This window comes from Natator depressus, chromosome 3 (assembly GCF_965152275.1).
Source record: "Natator depressus isolate rNatDep1 chromosome 3, rNatDep2.hap1, whole genome shotgun sequence".
NCBI lineage: Eukaryota > Metazoa > Chordata > Testudines > Cheloniidae > Natator > Natator depressus.
This window is the reverse complement of record NC_134236.1, coordinates 157416491-157433854: the sequence shown is the minus strand read 5'-3', so window position 1 is coordinate 157433854 and position 17364 is coordinate 157416491. Positions and strand designations below refer to the sequence as shown.

The window sequence follows — 17364 nt, the reverse complement described above, 5'->3', positions numbered from 1 at the left end:
CAGGCTTAAAAGGAAAGCCTGTGTATTAAGGACTGTAACCTACCTACAACATCCAATGGACCCTAAAATCTTTTTATTTACATATTATGATTGGGGGTTTTATTATTATTTTCTCTAGAGTCTGGACTTTAACTATACCTTGACCAAGAAATTTGAACCTTGACAAAAAATAATTGACTTACCCCTGTTCTATATGAACAATCAATCCATCAGCTGCCAATGCCCCTTCAAAAAGTCAAGCCTGACTTCTTTTCTAGAGGAAGGTTTTACACTAGTATAATTCCATTGACTTCACCGGTTTATACTACTGTAAGTGAGGAGAGAATTAGGCCCTGCATTTCTAATGACAGAACATGTAGATGGTATAATTAAGAATAGATTGTAGCTTTCATCCCCATTTCACAATAACTGTACTCCTGGAGGGGAGTTTAATAAAAGAAAGAAGCTGGAGGTGATAGTTTAAACAACCAGGATACAAACCTGCTGTTATCCTCTCTGCAGCCTTTGAAACACAATCAGCTCACAGTAAAACAGGACTTTTCCTCCCATGCCCGTAAGGTATGAAAAGATGGGTTTTGACAGCTAATTTTGCTTTGTGTTGGTCCTGTTGCCAGTAACCTAACATTAGTTCTGGGGGAGGGGAAGGGACTTTAAGAGGGTTGTACATTCCCATGTGAAACTTAGCTTGCAATATGCATGTTGGTAAACATACATCTCCCCCCTTCCCATTGAGGTTAATGGCATATCTCTTCTAAGCTTTGTAGGGCTGGGCAAGGGAGGGGAATAGGAACTCTGCTGTCTTTAGAATAATTAGATGTGACTTCAGGTATCTGATGCATGGGGACTGATTTCCTGTACATTGCTTCACGGGCACGTCCATTGTCTATCTCTGTACTGGAAACCTGCCCCCTTTTTTTTTTCCTTGTCAAAGGTCAGCTCCCACCTTTCCCCATCTCCTAACTTGTTTAGCTACTCAGGTACTATCATGGACTTTCTCTTTTCATTCCTCAGTGTTTTAAACCGCACCCCTGTGTACCTGGTCCATGAAATCATATTAGTGGATGACTTCAGCGATGATCGTAAGTGACTCTCCATATCCTAACCACTAGGAGACAGACTGCACACACAGGGGCTGTGCTGGGTTGGGATGACAGAATAAACAAAGGGATGGGGAGTACATAGCCCTATGTTGGGTGATGGCAGTACATGGGAGCTGTATTACCTTTCCCATATAGCCCCCTTTGCACTGAGCTTGGGATTTGAGGGTGTGAGGCTGGGCGTGGAACTAGAGACAGATTCTTTAAGTTGGAAGAACTTTGTATATCTCATTTGCCTGTTTATGCTGTCTGTTCAATTTTCGTGCTTTAACTCAGGATAGACAGTACAACGAGGCTGGTCAGTTTCATTTTCTGTTTATAGTCAGTTTCACTTTCTGGTTTCCATTCACTGCAGGGACATTGGTTGAAAATCTGGCTAAAATTTAGGCTGTGTACGAGGAAGCTCTGAGAAGACCCAAGGGTCAGTAGAGCCACATCCACAAGTTGTCTTTGGCTTAAAAAAAAACCTCTAATGGAAATAGTTTTTTTCGTTTAAACAAATAAACATTGCCATACAGAGTTTGCAGTAGGACTGGATGGGAAATCCATTTTTCCAGCCTGTGAAAATTTTAGAGATTTCAAAAAACAATTCCAAATGGGATGTGTAGACCATTTAAATTTTTTTTTTCAAAAAAATTTCGAAACAAGAAATACATCATAAGTGACCCTTTCCCCTGAAATGTTGTGGTTTTGAAGAATCAGCGGTTTCCAACCCAGAAACCTTTATCGAAAAATTCCCATCCAGCTTCAGTTTGCAGCCCATATGTTGCAGCATGGTACTGGTGCATGAGACTCTGAAAGTCACTGTCTAAAATCAGAAGTAAAACTGACTGGTCTGTTTTCATTTTCCATGCCCAAAAAGTATGTAAGTAGTTTGTATGATACAAAATCAATACAGCTGTGTGAGAGTCTACCAGTTTTAATAATCTAAGGTGGTGTTAGGAAGGAAATTTGTTTTTTTGTTTGTTTGTTTTTTTAAAGATTTTGAACCACAGTTCACACTTCCCTTTCTACAAAGAGTGGGGTTGCAAATGCTGCATGAGAATTTCAAATTCCAAAAGAGAGGATCTGTTTTAATTGAAACAAAAAAATCATTTCTGTTCACAGTAGGCCTGATTCTGATCCGACACCAGTTTTACACTGGTGGTGTTCTACTGGGCTAGATCTAATTGTCAGTTAGACTGCTGTAAGTCCAGAACACCTTTTGATTCAAGTGGAGCTATTCTGGATTTGCACCATTGTACCTGCAAGGAGAATCTCACTTCAAAGGAGTAACTTCTGATTTTCACTGGTGTAAGGGAGAGTGGATTCAGATCTGCTCAGTGACCATTTGTAGCATAGTGAGCCAGCTACAGCTGTGTCATAAAATGATGCTGTAAATTACACATGGGACCTGAGTCTCCCTCCATTACACCCATTTTACACAGTGTCACTCTATTGAAGGAAGTGGGACAGATCTCAGCTGGTGTAAATAGGCATTGACTTCAGTGGAATTACGCCGCTTGGCCCCAGCTGAGGATCAGGCCCACTGGTGTTACACTGGTGTGATTGAGTGGAGAATCAGGGCTGTAGAGTGAAGTGAATAAGAGAACAGGTTTAATTGATACAATGAATGCTCATTGCATCACTTTAACTTGCACACCAAGGGGCTGCAAGGTGTAGCAGAAAAGCAACTAAAAGGAGGATGTAAAATACACTTATACCCATTTTCCAAGCAATTTACTCTCTACCTGCCAACACTCAAAGGCTATAAATAGGGCTGGTTGAAGTGCATATTAAGCACAACTGGTCTGATTCTGATCTCACACTGGCATAAGAGCCTGATCCAAAGCCCACTGAAGTCACCAGAAAGACGCCTGTTGAATTCAGTGAGTTTTGGATCATATTCTATATCAAGCGCAACTACACTGAAATCAGTGGAGTTACACTGATGGGAAACTATTGTGACTGAGATGCGAACCAGACCTGGAGCTTTTCAGTCTGCTGGAAGAGATGAGAATAGGTGTGATGTTTGAGGGATAGAGTAAACAAATGACAATTATTTGGCGAAAAAAATTAAGGCACTTACCTTCCTAAAAGTGGAAAGTTGTTGGGCTATATCTTCATCTGCATCAGAGCTCCACGTGGGACAAGATGGGGAGAGGGAGCAAAGGTGGCTGTCACTCACCTTTGCACTCCTCTTAGTTCTTTACGTATCAGAGGTCAGTTTGGTGCCTGCCTAACTTAGAGCAATCTCAGGGCTGCTCTACATTGCACTCAGCTGCAACAGCCCCCAAGGAGCCATTCTACAGCTGGTATTGCCAGAGTGCAGTAGCGCTCCATTCATCCCTTCCTTTCACCTCAGCCATGCCCTTCAGGCCACCCAAGGGTTTTTCTGCTTCATGAGGGAACAGAGACACAATGAGGGTGAGGTAATATCTTTTATCAGACCAACTTCTGTTGGTGAAAGAGACAAGCTTTTGAGCTACACAGAGCTCTTCTTCAGGTTTACTCATGTGGCACGTTATCTAGATTTACACTAGTGTAAATGAGGTCAGAATCCAACCTAAGCCCTGATTTTCCTTGACCACTGATTTTACATTGTAATTCTATTGGGCCATATCCTCAGCCCTTGGAAATCCATCTAACTCCATTGGAATAAATGGACTGATTTACACCAACCAGGTAACTGGTCCATTTACTTCAGCAGAGTCACTCATGATTTACACAGGTGTGTGATCAAAATCAAGCCCAGTTTCTATCTGATGTGCCACCCATAAAAAAATAACCCTTCCTGCCCTCTTAATTACCCTGTGAGGCCCATGTCTGGTGAAAGTTATAGCCTCAACACTGATGTGTTCTGTGCCTCTGTTTGTGTTTCCAAAGCTGACGACTGCCATTTACTGGGCAAGTTACCCAAGGTGAAATGCTTGCGCAACAGGCAACGAGAAGGTAAGATCCTGTCAGGACACAGGTGGGTGGGTGGTGAGAGACAGGGAAATTCCTGGAGGTGGGAAGAGAGATGGATGCCCAGTTGAGTTGGCAGGAGTGACTGTGTTGAGGTGATGTGGTCACAGGGAGATCTGCCGGACTTCTGCAAATATCAGTGACTTTTGGATCCGAGGGGTGAGAGCACTAATAAAAAGAGATGTTCAGAAGGACCAGAGAATCAAAATGGATCTCCCCCGCCCCCCCCCCCATTCAAAGAGATTGGACCTGTTAAGATATCCAATGAGGCTCAGCTGCAGCTTATTAGCCAGAAAATTAGAAAAGGCAAAACAAAGCCCCGGGACTTCTTTTTAAAGCTGTTTGTTCTAATGAAACAGACGAGATCAGCTCCTGCTGCCTCCATGGGAATTAAAAAAAATATATAAATTTAATTATATTTTAAAGATTAAGAAGATCTGTAAGGAGGATGAACGCATGCCCCAGGGGGCTATTGCTGCGGACCTCTGGATACACTTTGCCACCCAGCCCCAAAATCTAAATGGATATTTTCTAATGCCGCTTTACAGTATTAAAAAAACCCCACAAATATCAAAGAATGGCTTGCCACTAAAAACAAAAGCATGAGCTATAGGGATTTTGTTGAGTGGGGAGACAGGGAGGATGGGGAGTAGAGGGGGTTTATCTGAGTATTCTCCTGCTTGGCTGGATTTGCTCTGTTAGACTGGGGTGAATCTTGAGTGGCCCCTTTGATGTCAGAGATGTTGTCTGCATTGACACTGGTCTAAGTGAGTCACAAACTTGCCCTCGCTCTATATCTGTTTCTGGATTTCTGTCTGTCTTTCTCCCAGCCAAACTGTGACACCCCACCACACGTACTCCACATACACACACGCTCCTCCATGGCATCAGAGGGCCCTGACCCAGTGGAAACGGATTCTGCTGCAGATGCTGGTGTGTAGGGGAGTCAGGATCTGGGAACCCAGCCCAGAGGGGTCACATCCACTTGTACACCACAGAGTTATACTCCATTGAGGCTCTTTGCATGCTGCCTGTAGGCAGTTGGGGCAAGGGTGTGGTGGAGATGGTAGGCCCCTAGCTAGATGACAGAGCCTGGAGCTGCCATAGAAGTTATAGAGTGCAGTCTGAGAGGAGCCTCCATTCTCCAGTCCACAAGGATATCCCCAGGAAACCCCATAGTCACTCATGTTGCCCCAGGTTCCAGGGTTTGGCCTTCTATCTGTCTCTCGCTCTTGCTCTGACTCTTGGGGTATGTCTCAGTCCCTTTCCTCCAGGTTCTTGTAACATAATTATCAATGGGCTCCTTCTGCCTGTCCCTGCAATGCTGCTTCTTGCCTTTGTGATCTTCTGTTTCCCAGAGTCCCTCAGTTCCTTGTTGTCTCCTTTCACCCCACCACCACTACCACGGATGGTGCTTTTCCAGCACTGCCTCCATTCTTGTGTCCCCGTTTAGTGCTGTCAGTTATCCTTGGTCAAGGTGCAGGACCTTCCGTTTGTGGAGGGTCCATCCATTTTGTTAATGCTGCTGCTAACTGGCGAATGGGCAGTGTGCTGGAGGAATGAGTGGGGAGGAGTCATTTGACTGTAGTACAGATGGTAGATATCACATACACAGAGACAGTGGAGAGATGTAACTGGTGGAAGGAGGGCTTTGTGTTCATCTTTAGAGATCAAAAATTAACCAAACAATCCAGCCCTAAATCTGTGTGTCTGAGTAGTTCCTCATGGACTGTAGCATCACAGCTAGATACACCCACTGCATTTACCTCTCTTTTTCTCACACACACAAATATCCACCTCCTACATCTCCTAACAGCAAGGTGGGGTAAGTGCATTATAATGGACACAGCAGGCTTGTCGCTCCTTGGGACCAGCACTTGAGATGTCCCCCTCCTTGATAAAAGATGTTTCTGCTGAGCATCCTGAGCTAATGACTTTTGATGCCACAGGGGGCAAGACATCAGTGGGTCAGTAGATGGACCCAGCAGTGGGAAGTCAAGATGAGTTTTAGGGATTAGAGAGAGAGAGACCTATGCATGGATTGACACTTCAGTTATGGACAGTCCTCCATCCCCACGCCTGGCTTCCATGGACATAAGTGGGAACGTCGCTGGTGGATCCAGTGAACGTACAGAATGAAACCACAGACTTACTAAGGAGATCCACTCACTCTCTGTGGCAGAGGATGGTTGGGGGTTGTTGGTGGTGGTGTGACAAAATATTTGTTCAAATTCCCCTCTCCTTTGTCACTGCTGTTACAGGCACATTCCAAGCTGAATTAAATCTATATTAGATTATTGTACCTGTGGGGGTTACTGAAGCGTTTTAAGTCTCGCTTTTCCCCCAGGAAAGTGGCAGCAGAAATAATTGCATTAATTAAGAATTGGTGTAAATGCCATAAATCAGTAATCTAAATGACCGTAAATACTTTAATGACCTTGGAAAATGAGGGAGGTGGCTTGCTCACACCAAAACCCAGGCATGCACATGTGGGATGGAGGATGGGTTGGGGCTCAAGGGGCCTCTGTGTGTGTGTAGAATGTGCTTCTGGGGAGTCCACTAATCCCCTGCACAGAGAGACGGATGCGATCTGTGATGCACCTGAGCTTGCGTGTATCTGAACAGGTTTGATCCGGTCCCGAATCCGAGGGGCAGATGTGGCACAGGCAGGAGTTCTGACCTTCCTAGACAGTCACTGCGAGGTGAATAAAGACTGGCTGCTGCCTCTCCTGCAGAGGATCAAAGAGGTACGTGTCTCAGAAAACCAGGTCACCACTCAATTAGCACAGGTCTTGGTAAAATCCACCAATAGCTTCTCTTATGGCCAGTGGTGGACATGTGTTGGAAAGTGCAGGGCTGACCCTCAGTGGGATACCTGCCAAGGTTTTCTCTCTCTTGCCTTTCTTTAGCCTGCACCTGGAGTTTTCTCTCTCTCTCTCCTGCTCCATTGGGGATCCCCATTGGCCCAGTTCATCCCTGATGTACCGCTGCTGTAGTCAAAAGGATTACCCTGGGTGTGCAATAGTGAGTCAGTCCCCGCAGATGATGGGTATATTGCAGAGACAGGAGGCAAGGAACTGGCCAGTGTGTGTGTGCAAATCAAGCTAGCTGGACCCCTGGGTCCCTGTTGCAATTGCTGAGAGGCAAATGCTGAGTGGTGCCAGGGGAATAGGTGGGCATTGCTCCAAGGGACTTTTCAATTAAGCTCATGTAAAAATGCCCAATACTGATGATTTAGGGCTCTTTGAATAAGGGTTGAATTTAATTTCATGCTAATTAAGCTTTAATAAATGGATTTAATAGGTTTAAATTCTGCTGATTTCACAGCAGACAATGATATTCTCCTTCCACTAGAAACACCTCTCCTCTTGCCCTGCCCGCCACAGCACCTTGTCATTCAAATAAAAGGTGCCGTGATCTTGTGGGTTCAGTGTAGTGTCTGGGAACAAGGAACTCCTTAGCTCTGCCACTGACTCCTGTGACCTCAGACCTTGCTGTGCCTGAATTTCCCCCTCTTTAAAATGGGGATAATTATATGTATGCACCTCTCAGGGACATCACATGCAGATTTTAATTAGTTGCGTGGTTAGCTGTGCTTGGAAGATAAGTGTTTAAGGTTCAATAGAAAGGTCATTATTGTTACTATTATCAGGAATGTGTCTCACCTAGTAAATGTTCTCTGTGTATATAAATCTTCCTACTGTATTTTCCACTGCATGCATCTGATGAAGTGGGTTTTAGCTCACGAAAGCTTATGCCCAAATAAATGTGTTAGTCTCTAAGGTCCCACAAGTTTTTTTTTTCCTAGTAAATACTGTTATTCATGATTAAAACAGTTATTTGTATATTTTATTATTAAATATATGAACATATCTTTGGGGAACTGGCACATATAGGGGTGAAATACCTTGTCTAAGGTCATAATGTTATGTAAAAATGGGCTTGTTTTGCCATAATCCTGCCCCTTGTCTCTTACCTGCCTTGCCCCTTGTCACAAACCTATGCTGTTCCACGTGAAAGCCCGGTGACTTAGAGGGGGCATGGGTCCAGGTTAACTTCCTAACCTGTGAGCTCTCAGGGTCAGGCCTTTTTACTGTGTTTGTGCAATTCCTACCCCAACGGGGCCCCAATCTCTGACTGAAGGTGGCACTAAAATACATCTAATAAATACTGATGTAATCACAATGACACTTACATATTATGAAGACTCCGCTCTCACCTGCCCCAGTACCGGGTCTTCCACTAACGTTTATTTCACTGATTGTTTTTCACTCTGGGAATGGCCTTTTAACACTCCTCCCACCACCACATTTCCCTACCCCAGCCAACTCCGCCCTGCGTTTCAACTCAAGAGCAACAGCATCATTCCCGCTGATGTGTTCTGGCAGAGTGAAAGCGAGCAGGGTGGCAGTCAGGACTGCATTTCCCTTGCAGCGCTGGGGCCCGTAGTTCATGCTCAGAGTCGATGTGATGGATGAATGTAGATGGCAGATGCAGCAAAGCTGGAGGAGTTTCATTACAACAGAGCGGCAGGAGCATGGTTTGAATGTAACATTAAAGCCAACCCTCACTTCTGCTAACTTCTGATTTGTAATTCTATTTTAAATATGTGCATGGTTTGAAGTAGAAGTTGGCTTCATGGTTCGCACTCCCTGCTGGCCATGCTGCAGAGGACCTGGGTTCAGTCACTCCCTAGAAGTTGACAGGGACATTGTTGAAGGGTGTTGCTGACATTTTGGGCCAAGTGAGATCACTGTGAAGTAGGACTTTAAAGAGCTAGAAAAAGGCTCAGCAGCTTAATCCACCGACAGGTTCCCCACTTATGGTGACCTGGATTTAAATCCTACTTTAGGACAAAGCCACCATAGTGAGTTCATCCTACTTCCTAGTGGACGTTCCCCCCCAGCTTGCTAAGCCACCATCTAGGCATGGTCGATGCACTCCATGGTTTCTGAGACTGGAATAGCAGGGGTTGTGGCAGATCAGGAGTGAAGGGCATAGACCAAGCTGTGTGTGGGGAGCCCAGGGCTGGAACAGCAGGCAGTGCTGTGGGTCAGGATGGAGATGCGTTAGAGGAAAGGTGTCTGGGGTGCACAGAAATAGAACTATAGGTGGTGCTTCAGTCAGGATTGGGGTGCACCTCAGAGCTGGGTGGGGACCTAGTTCTGGAATATCAAAGGGTGGTGGGGGTGGAGGGGTGGGTAGTACTACAGGCCAGGATTGGAGGGTATTTTTGAAAATATATCTTTTTTTTTTTAAATGTGACCCTTGAGAAAAATTTTTTAAAGGTCCAAGGGGTCCCTGACCCCCGTAAATTAGTGTCCTTGTTACCTGGCTCATTGCCTCCGTCCTTTACACCGGGGTTAAGATACTGATCACTGAACTGTATGAAATGTTACTGCTGCCACCTTTGGGCAGGTGCTGGAAAGACAACCGGCCAATTCCCTGCCATGTTCTTTTACAGTGGGAATTAATGTTACATAAAAAGTCTTTTCTTGCTCTGTTACTGGCAGGAATGGTCTTTGTGGTAATAAAATGGAAATCTCGAGCAAATGAAGAATGACTGGCCCAAAATGAATCTGACTTCGCTCCCAGTACCATTCCACTCTGCATGTCACTTCCCATTTTTCATTGGGCAAAGCAGCGGTTCAGGCAGGTTTCTGGGTGTTCGGCAAATGTCAGAATAAAAGGAGGGGTGTGTGTGTGTGTGTGTGTGTGTGTGTGTCAGAGAGAGAGAGAGAGCATGGACATGTTTCAAGACTGTTTACGACTGCAAACGTGTAAGCACACGGTCTCTCGTTTTTACTTGTAGAGGTATATCTAAAACCATTACCCATTTATTTCAACTGAATAACTGTTTTTAAAATGTAATTATCAAGCCTAAGGCATTTTTACAGTAAGAGTCAATCTTAATCAGCTCACCTGAAAATTGGCTTTTGCTAATGCCACTATAATGAGCCAGTGAATGGCATTCCACTTCCAGCTGAAGGCCCTGACAGTTTTGCATGTTCTCCCAGTCTGTGGAGAGAGCTCTAAGGTGGGATGTTAAGCTATAACTTTGCATGAATCCACCTCAAAGGAAGAAGGATGTCCACTGCCTTCCTGGTTTCAGAGTAACAGCCGTGTTAGTCTGTATTCGCAAAAAGAAAAGGAGTACTTGTGGCACCTTAGAGACTAACCAATTTATTTGAGCATAAGCTTTCGTGAGCTACAGCTCACTTCATCGAAAGTGAGCTGTAGCTCACGAAAGCTTATGCTCAAATAAATTGGTTAGTCTCTAAGGTGCCACAAGTACTCCTTTTCTTTCTGCCTTCCTGCTAACCATTCGAATGAATGGGAGGTCAACATTGGTGGTTGTAGCCCCGAATAGCTGGAATACGTTTCCTTTTCCATTGAAATATTTGATTTGATTTTTAAGAACATTCTAAAGGGACAGGGCATGGTTGACTTGCAGATGTAATTTAGTCTGTGTGACAACAAGATCAGTAGAAATCCGTTCATGAATTTTTGAAAATTCTAATTAAGAATTTGAGAATATGGAAGGGGGGGCTAGAGGTAAACATGCTCTTGACATTTTTGGAGCCCCAACAGTGCAGCATTGTGCTAGCCATGTGAGAGCCAGAAGGTGAAACTGACTAAAGTAAAAGTTGGCTATAAATCAAATAGTAACTATACTTATAAGAAGTGCCTTTCTTTTCAGGATCTCAAAGCCCTTTGTGCACGCTGTGTAAGATCATTTTCCCTGCTGTATAGATGTGGCCACTGAGGCACAGAGATTCTAAGTATGTCACTGAAAGCTAAAATCCCTGCAGTATTTCTCTCTGCTGAGAAACGCAGAGAATGTTCGTGGGGATTTTCTTGTAAGAATCTTTGCTTTGTAATGAGGATGAGTAGAATGCAATGTGGGCATGAATTATGGCTCTCTAAATGCATTCATGAGCAAGTTGCTCATGGTAAAATGTTAACATACATAGTCATTCCCCCTCAACATAAGTTTCATATACAGTATCCTCTGATTTCCTCTCCATCCTAGGTTTAAATCCTTTTGCCCCATCTCGTGGAGACCTTCCTTCAGCCAGTGAGTGTGACTGTAGTTTGAGCTCATCAGTGCCATTCTTTGGGTCAACCAGAAGGGTCACTAGAAAGCAACCTTGAGACACCCTCTCCTCAGCCTCTTGCTGGTTCAGCCGTCCAGAAATCAGAACTGAGAAACTGGCAGAGATCTCTCATTTCATAGTGCAGAGTAGAGCTGGTGGGGACATTTTCCATTAACTTTTTTTGTTGTTGTTGTTGTTGAAAACTCCAATTCATCAAAACCAAAATGGTTCGTGAAACAGGGGCAGGTTCAGCGACTCTCCTGACTTGAAAAATTTTCAGACCAAAGATTTCAAAATCATCAAAATGTTTCATTTTGACGTTTTAAAAATTAAAACATCCAGTTTTCTGGTTCGAAACAACTTTTCGTTTAGAAATTTAAGCTACAGAGACTGAAAAAAAAAAAGGTTAAACAAAGAGAAAAAGGTGAAATCGAAATGAAATATGACAAAATGTTTCTATTGACCCCAAATGAAAAAAACAATTTTGGGGGTTGTATTTGTTAGATTTTGACTTTTCGTCTTCATTTGTTATAGGAAAAATGTTGAATGCATCAAAAAATATTCATGGGATGGGAAAAAAAAATTCCCAACCATCCCTAGAGCAAAGCGCTAACCTCTGGGGTCACTTATTTGGCTTTCTGTTCTGTATTGGTTGGATTCTTACATTAAGGATTTTTCAGTCAATTTCAAAAGCTCATCATGCTGAGGAGGTAGAAAAGCTTCCAGCAAAAAGGTATGCTGTTTGAGGGGAAAGGTGATCTTGGGGTTCAGACACAAGTCTGGGTGTCTGCGTTCTGTGCACTGACTTTGATCAAGCCACTTAGGGATCAGTCTTGCTCCCATTGTAATGATTGAGAGTTTTGCCATTGACTTAATCAGGAGCAGGACTGGGTCTTTGTGACAGGGTCCCCAAGGTACAACCTGGACCGTGGGTCCGCAAAGCCCTCTGTCCCACCAACCTGGGCTGCCTCTCACACTGTGATGCTGATGCCAAGGTACAAGCCTCTGATAGGCACTGCACTTACACAACCATCCACAGGCAGGGACATGCCCAACTGAGTTAAATGAATGATCTCCCAGGCTCTCATGAACTATCAGTGGAGAAGCTCCAGCCAATTCCCTTCAGCTCCAGCCTTATGCCCCAGAACTGTACCGTCTTGCCCTGATCAGAAGCCTGGCCAGTGTAAATGCATTAACTTGTTTGCCACACCGACAAAAGGGTAGTGCATGTGCAACAGCCCCTGTTAACATGAGCTGAGATTTCCTAAGCACTTCAACCAAAACACACCGTTTTAGGTAAAATATAAAATAGATTTATTAACTACAGAAAGACAGATTTTAAGTTATTATAAGTAGCAGGCATAGAGATCAAAACTGGATATCTAAGAAACAAAAATAAATTCTCAGTCTAATTCTAACTTAGACTACGGAAGATTTGAATCAAACAGTCCCAGTTTAACAGATGGCACAGTCAGCTTACAGTTCCTCAGTACACAGACTGGACCCCCTTACAGCCTGGGACCAATCTCCCTAGTTCCAAGTCTTTTCTTTCCAGATGATTTTCCAGGTGTTGAGATGGGGAGGTGAAGAAGCCAAGTGATCTCACTGCCTCTCTTTTTATACCTTCTTCCAGCTGCTAGAAAGATCCTAGCTGTGAGGTGGGGTCAGGCAGCTCCATTGTGTATGTGCCTTCTCTGAGAAGTCTCTGGGATAGTTGATTCTTCTTGATGGGCCATTAATGCTGTCTGTGCCCTCCTTTGTTGCAACTTAAAGGCTGGCTGTGGGAATCTCCCAACCTCACAGCATATTTCATAGCATATTTAGCAATACTTCATAACTTCACATACAATGATAGTACGTACAATCCAACAGGATATTAGTGTTCAACAAATCAAGACTTTCAAAATGATCCTCACAAGGTATACTTTGTACAAAATATATCATAATTATATGGCAGTGGTGAATATGGGGGTTCCAAGGTGCTCCTTTGAGGTACAGAGTGTCACAGTCTTTAATCTCTTGTGCCTCCGTTTCTCCATCTACCATATGGGAATAACAATATTTACTGACCTGACGTAGGTGTTATGATGCTTAATTCATCAATGTCCATACAAGTGCTTTGAGATTCTCAGATAGACAATGTCATAGAAATGCCAAGAATTGTCATTCCGATTTATAAAAACTGAGTCCCCAATGTGGCCGAGCAGCACGACTTTCAGTGCTCAGCTCCTTTGTTCTGTGACTGCACCAGAACATAGCTCCTATTTTTTAGGACTGATTTCTAAAACAAAATCTTTTCCCAGAGTGAGAGAGCAAGCCTGCATGTGCTAAGACGCATTCATCTGCATGTCTGTGAAAAGCGATTTGATCTGGTGAGGGGAAAAGCTTGAAGTTTGAGCTATAATTGGAGTTTGGGATTTTTGAAAAGAAAAGGGAAGATAAGAGACCAGTCAAAGCTGTCAAAATCTCGTCCTCCTGTAGATATTTTTGTCCCTAACTGTTTGTATAATCTCTTTTCCTATAACAAGAAGATAATTAAATCACTAGTACCAAATATTTAACATCATTTCATTCTTTAACCCCTTCCCCTCCTTTGACAAAAGCAGTGCTGTATGGTAATTTTGCGGATTTATGATATGTAGTGTTTTTCTATATGTTTTAACTGGCTGGCTGGCTTTGTTTTGTCTATTCTTTAAACTTCTTGCTTGTGGCTTAACTTTTGAAATTCAATAAAAATAATTGAAAGGAGGTGGTGGGGGAATAAATTGATGAATTTGTAAAAGAAAGATGGAGTTTTGTACTCAGCTAGAGATTCTTGAGCCAAGTTTGGTATAAAACCCACCCACAGCCTATGCAGTCCGGGTTTCTTTGTGAGAGAATTTAGAGCTAGTGAAAGATGCTGGCTTGACAGCCTTGGAGACTAAGTCCTCTGTTCATAATAGGGGAAGTATAAGCTTCCCCACACACCACCCTGGTAGTGTATCCTCAACTTTGTCCTCCAGGGATGAGAGTATCTGAGCGGATGCTTCCATTCAATCCTTAGCCTTTCTGATAAGACAGCCAACAAGTTATCTAGAGGGTTGCTTTTGTGATATGGACACCGGTCCACAAGAAACTGGATTGACACCAGGAGTTCCAGCCAGTGAACACAGCTAAGAATTTGGCCGTCCCCTTGACTTGTCTGTCCTGTGGATCAGTAGAGGACTCCAGACCTCAGTGGCAAACCAGCTTCCTCACATCTTTGCCCATAAGACAGGTTTTCCCACCACCCTGCTCCTGAGCTGGCTTCTGAGGAGAAGCTACACCAGGTCAAAAGTCATGAGTTGTTTTGTTCCTTGTTCTCAGGATCCAACCCGCGTGGTCAGTCCAGTTATCGACATCATCAACTTGGACACTTTTGCCTATGTGGCCGCTTCCTCGGACCTGAGAGGAGGTGAGTATGTATTGTGCTCACTCCCTGTCGGGTGATGCTGATCTGTCAGATAGTATGCTCAGCAGACACTGGCAGAGGGAAGTGGGTGACTCAGTGTGAAGGAGGCACTGAGTCGGAGCTCCCTACTGTAAGGATTATTTATAATGCTCTGTATACACAGCTGTTTTGTGCAAGGCACGCTAAAAATACCCTGTTTCCCCCTCTATCAGTTTGCAAGGCTAGACTGGCCCTTCATACCACTGACTTGAGGGAATGGAATTCCTTACTAGGGGTGCACTGGCCATGCGGGGGAAGTATCCCATCTAAGCTAACCCCTAGCAGCAGAGAAAACCAGGTGTCATGGAAGGGGAGGGATATAGAGGGATAGTATTGCCATACATATCTCCACAGCTATAAGTGGGTTGTTAGCTGAAGTCCCCTTCTGAGCTTTGCACATTTCTGGTCGCCTGATTTCCCCATTGTGTCACTCCAGAGATATGCCAGTGTAAAACCAAAGTGACACAGTGAAGAATCAGGCCCTGAAATATGTCTTCCCTCTGCTAAATGGCAAGATGACTCTTCCCTCCCTGGCGAATGCTGTTCTCTGATTACCCTGAGAGAGAGAGAGAGTGGCTCCTCTCCTTGTTTCTTGTGTAGCATGCGCCCCTGGAGTTTTTTACTCATGTCCTTGGATTTCTCTAGAAAGTGCCAGCTAATGCTCTGTGCAGAGACTATCAGCCAAGCTTGGTTGTCTGGTGGTTTTAACACAGAGGCAAATGGAATCTATTATGAGACTAACGACAGATTAACAGGTTTGTGCCAGAGGAGACATGGCCCATACTGAAGTCCAGTCTCTATAGCCTCTGCAGAAAGGGTAACTGGGCTAGATGAACCATGAATGTGTTCTGGTATGGCAATTTATACAGTTCTATAAACAGAACCAAAGCCATTCTTCAAGTTCAGACAGGCTTGGCTCATTGCCTCTTTGCTACAATCTTTGAGCCTCCTTCTCAAGCTGGGGGCCCAGCAGATGAGGCAGTCTCTAGTTTCGACCTCAGTGCAAACTTGCTGGTTCTCTGAGATTCCTGTCTCTGTGCCCCTTTGTGCTCTGCACCTCTCTGTCTAGAAGCCCCAGAACATGCGACATTTCCCACATGCTTAGAGAATGAACCAGGCTGTGCAGCAAAGGAGGCTTTTGTTTGAGGGCCCCTGTTTCACTTGTTGCAGAGTTGAAAGGTGGGTAGTGACTGAGGCAGGGGACTGCAGAAAGGGAGGGGAGAGTCTCGGGGTTTAGGCAGGAGTTTAGGCCTCTAGGAGAATTGGGTTCTATGCCTGCCACAGAGTTCCTGTGTGATGCTGCAACAGGCACTTAAAGTAGACTTTTCAGAGATGGTCACTACTTGTGTGTTCCTCAGTTTTTGGCGCCTGTTTTGATCTGCAGGTGTGTTGAGCACTCACAAATGCAACTGAAGTCGATAGGAGTTGTGCTTTGAACATTCAAAACGCTGTGTAATGCTGAGTACTCTGAAAAATCAGACCCTACGTCTCTCCAACAGGGCACCCACAGTTAATGTACACTTTGGACCTTAATGCCTCCATGCCTCAGTTTCCCATCTGTAAAATGAGGATAGTGTCACCCCATCATCCTGTAGGGGGGTTGTGAAGGTAAATTCGCCAATGCTTGTGAACCCTCAGGTATTACAGTGATGAGCACAATAGAAAAGCCCATGAGGAAATTAATAAATAAATAAATAAGGCCATGGGCCCACATGTTGAACGATGGTGGTAAAATGAAATATTATATTGCTGATCATCAACTGAGCCCTGTCCGTTCTGTTCACTGAATGAGGCAGGGCTCCTGTGAAAACAATAGTGTGTGCTCACGTAAGTTAAAGACTGTATCCTAATGCATACGCACAAGGGTGCTGAATTAAGGCTTTACAGGCCACCTTTGTTCTGGCACTTTCTGACTTTTTTGAGTGCTGGACATTGCAACTGTAGCTCTCCTTTCATGTAGTTTTTTGTTTGTAATATTTAAATGTGTTAGACACTGGAATCGTCTCCTCAGAGAACTGGCTGCACACCCATTATCTGGGTCATTTAAAATGGGAGAATCAGAAACAATTTTGTGCCGGCTAGGGGATGGGTTTGGTGATCTCCTAGTTTGTGTCCATCTCCAATTTCACCATGGTCCTTCTATACTTTGTTTTTAGGGTTTGACTGGAGTCTACATTTCAAATGGGAGCAGCTTTCCCCAGAACAGAAAGCCAAACGAATTGACCCTACAGAACCCATTAAGTAAGTAGCAAGGCAGCAGAGGGGGGAAAACTGGGGTGAATGGAGGGCTTTCTTCTGTGGAAGTTGGTGCCAGCCAGACTGTGTCCAGGGCCTTGTCTGATTTTCCCCTTTTCACTTGCAGGGAAATTTGCACATTAAGGACTAGACTCAAAGCCCATTGAAGTCTACAGGAGTCTTTCCGTTGACTTCACCAGCTATGGATCTGACCCTGACTGGAGATATTGCCCAGTTCTGTAGATACAGTACATGTTTCTATTTAGCTGGTCCAGAAGGAAATCTAAGTACCTAATTAGGGACCTGGTTTAACACATATGGCACCATGGAGGAGACGGATAGGTACTCCCACCCATCCCATAACAGTCCTGAGTCTCATGGGTCTGTCCTGAGTTCCAGTTTACTTTGGGTTTTACAACTCAGGGTCACAATTATTATTATTGTAATAAGGTAGTGCCTAAGGGCTCCACATGATTCCCCCACCCCAAAAGGCTAAGTAAAAATAGGTGAAGGCTCCTAG

At 44.2% G+C, this 17364-nt stretch overlaps 1 protein-coding gene across 1 annotated transcript in view; it reads left to right on the top strand.

The window, feature by feature from the left end:
* Positions 1 to 17364, top strand: part of GALNT14 (polypeptide N-acetylgalactosaminyltransferase 14) — a 187806-nt gene that overhangs the window by 136490 nt on the left and 33952 nt on the right. Inside the window, exons 4-8 of the mRNA XM_074949150.1 lie at positions 1012 to 1079; positions 3963 to 4028; positions 6669 to 6790; positions 14486 to 14573; positions 16766 to 16850. Coding sequence (XP_074805251.1) covers positions 1012 to 1079; positions 3963 to 4028; positions 6669 to 6790; positions 14486 to 14573; positions 16766 to 16850 — 429 coding nt within the window. The remainder of the gene's footprint in view (positions 1 to 1011; positions 1080 to 3962; positions 4029 to 6668; positions 6791 to 14485; positions 14574 to 16765; positions 16851 to 17364) is intronic.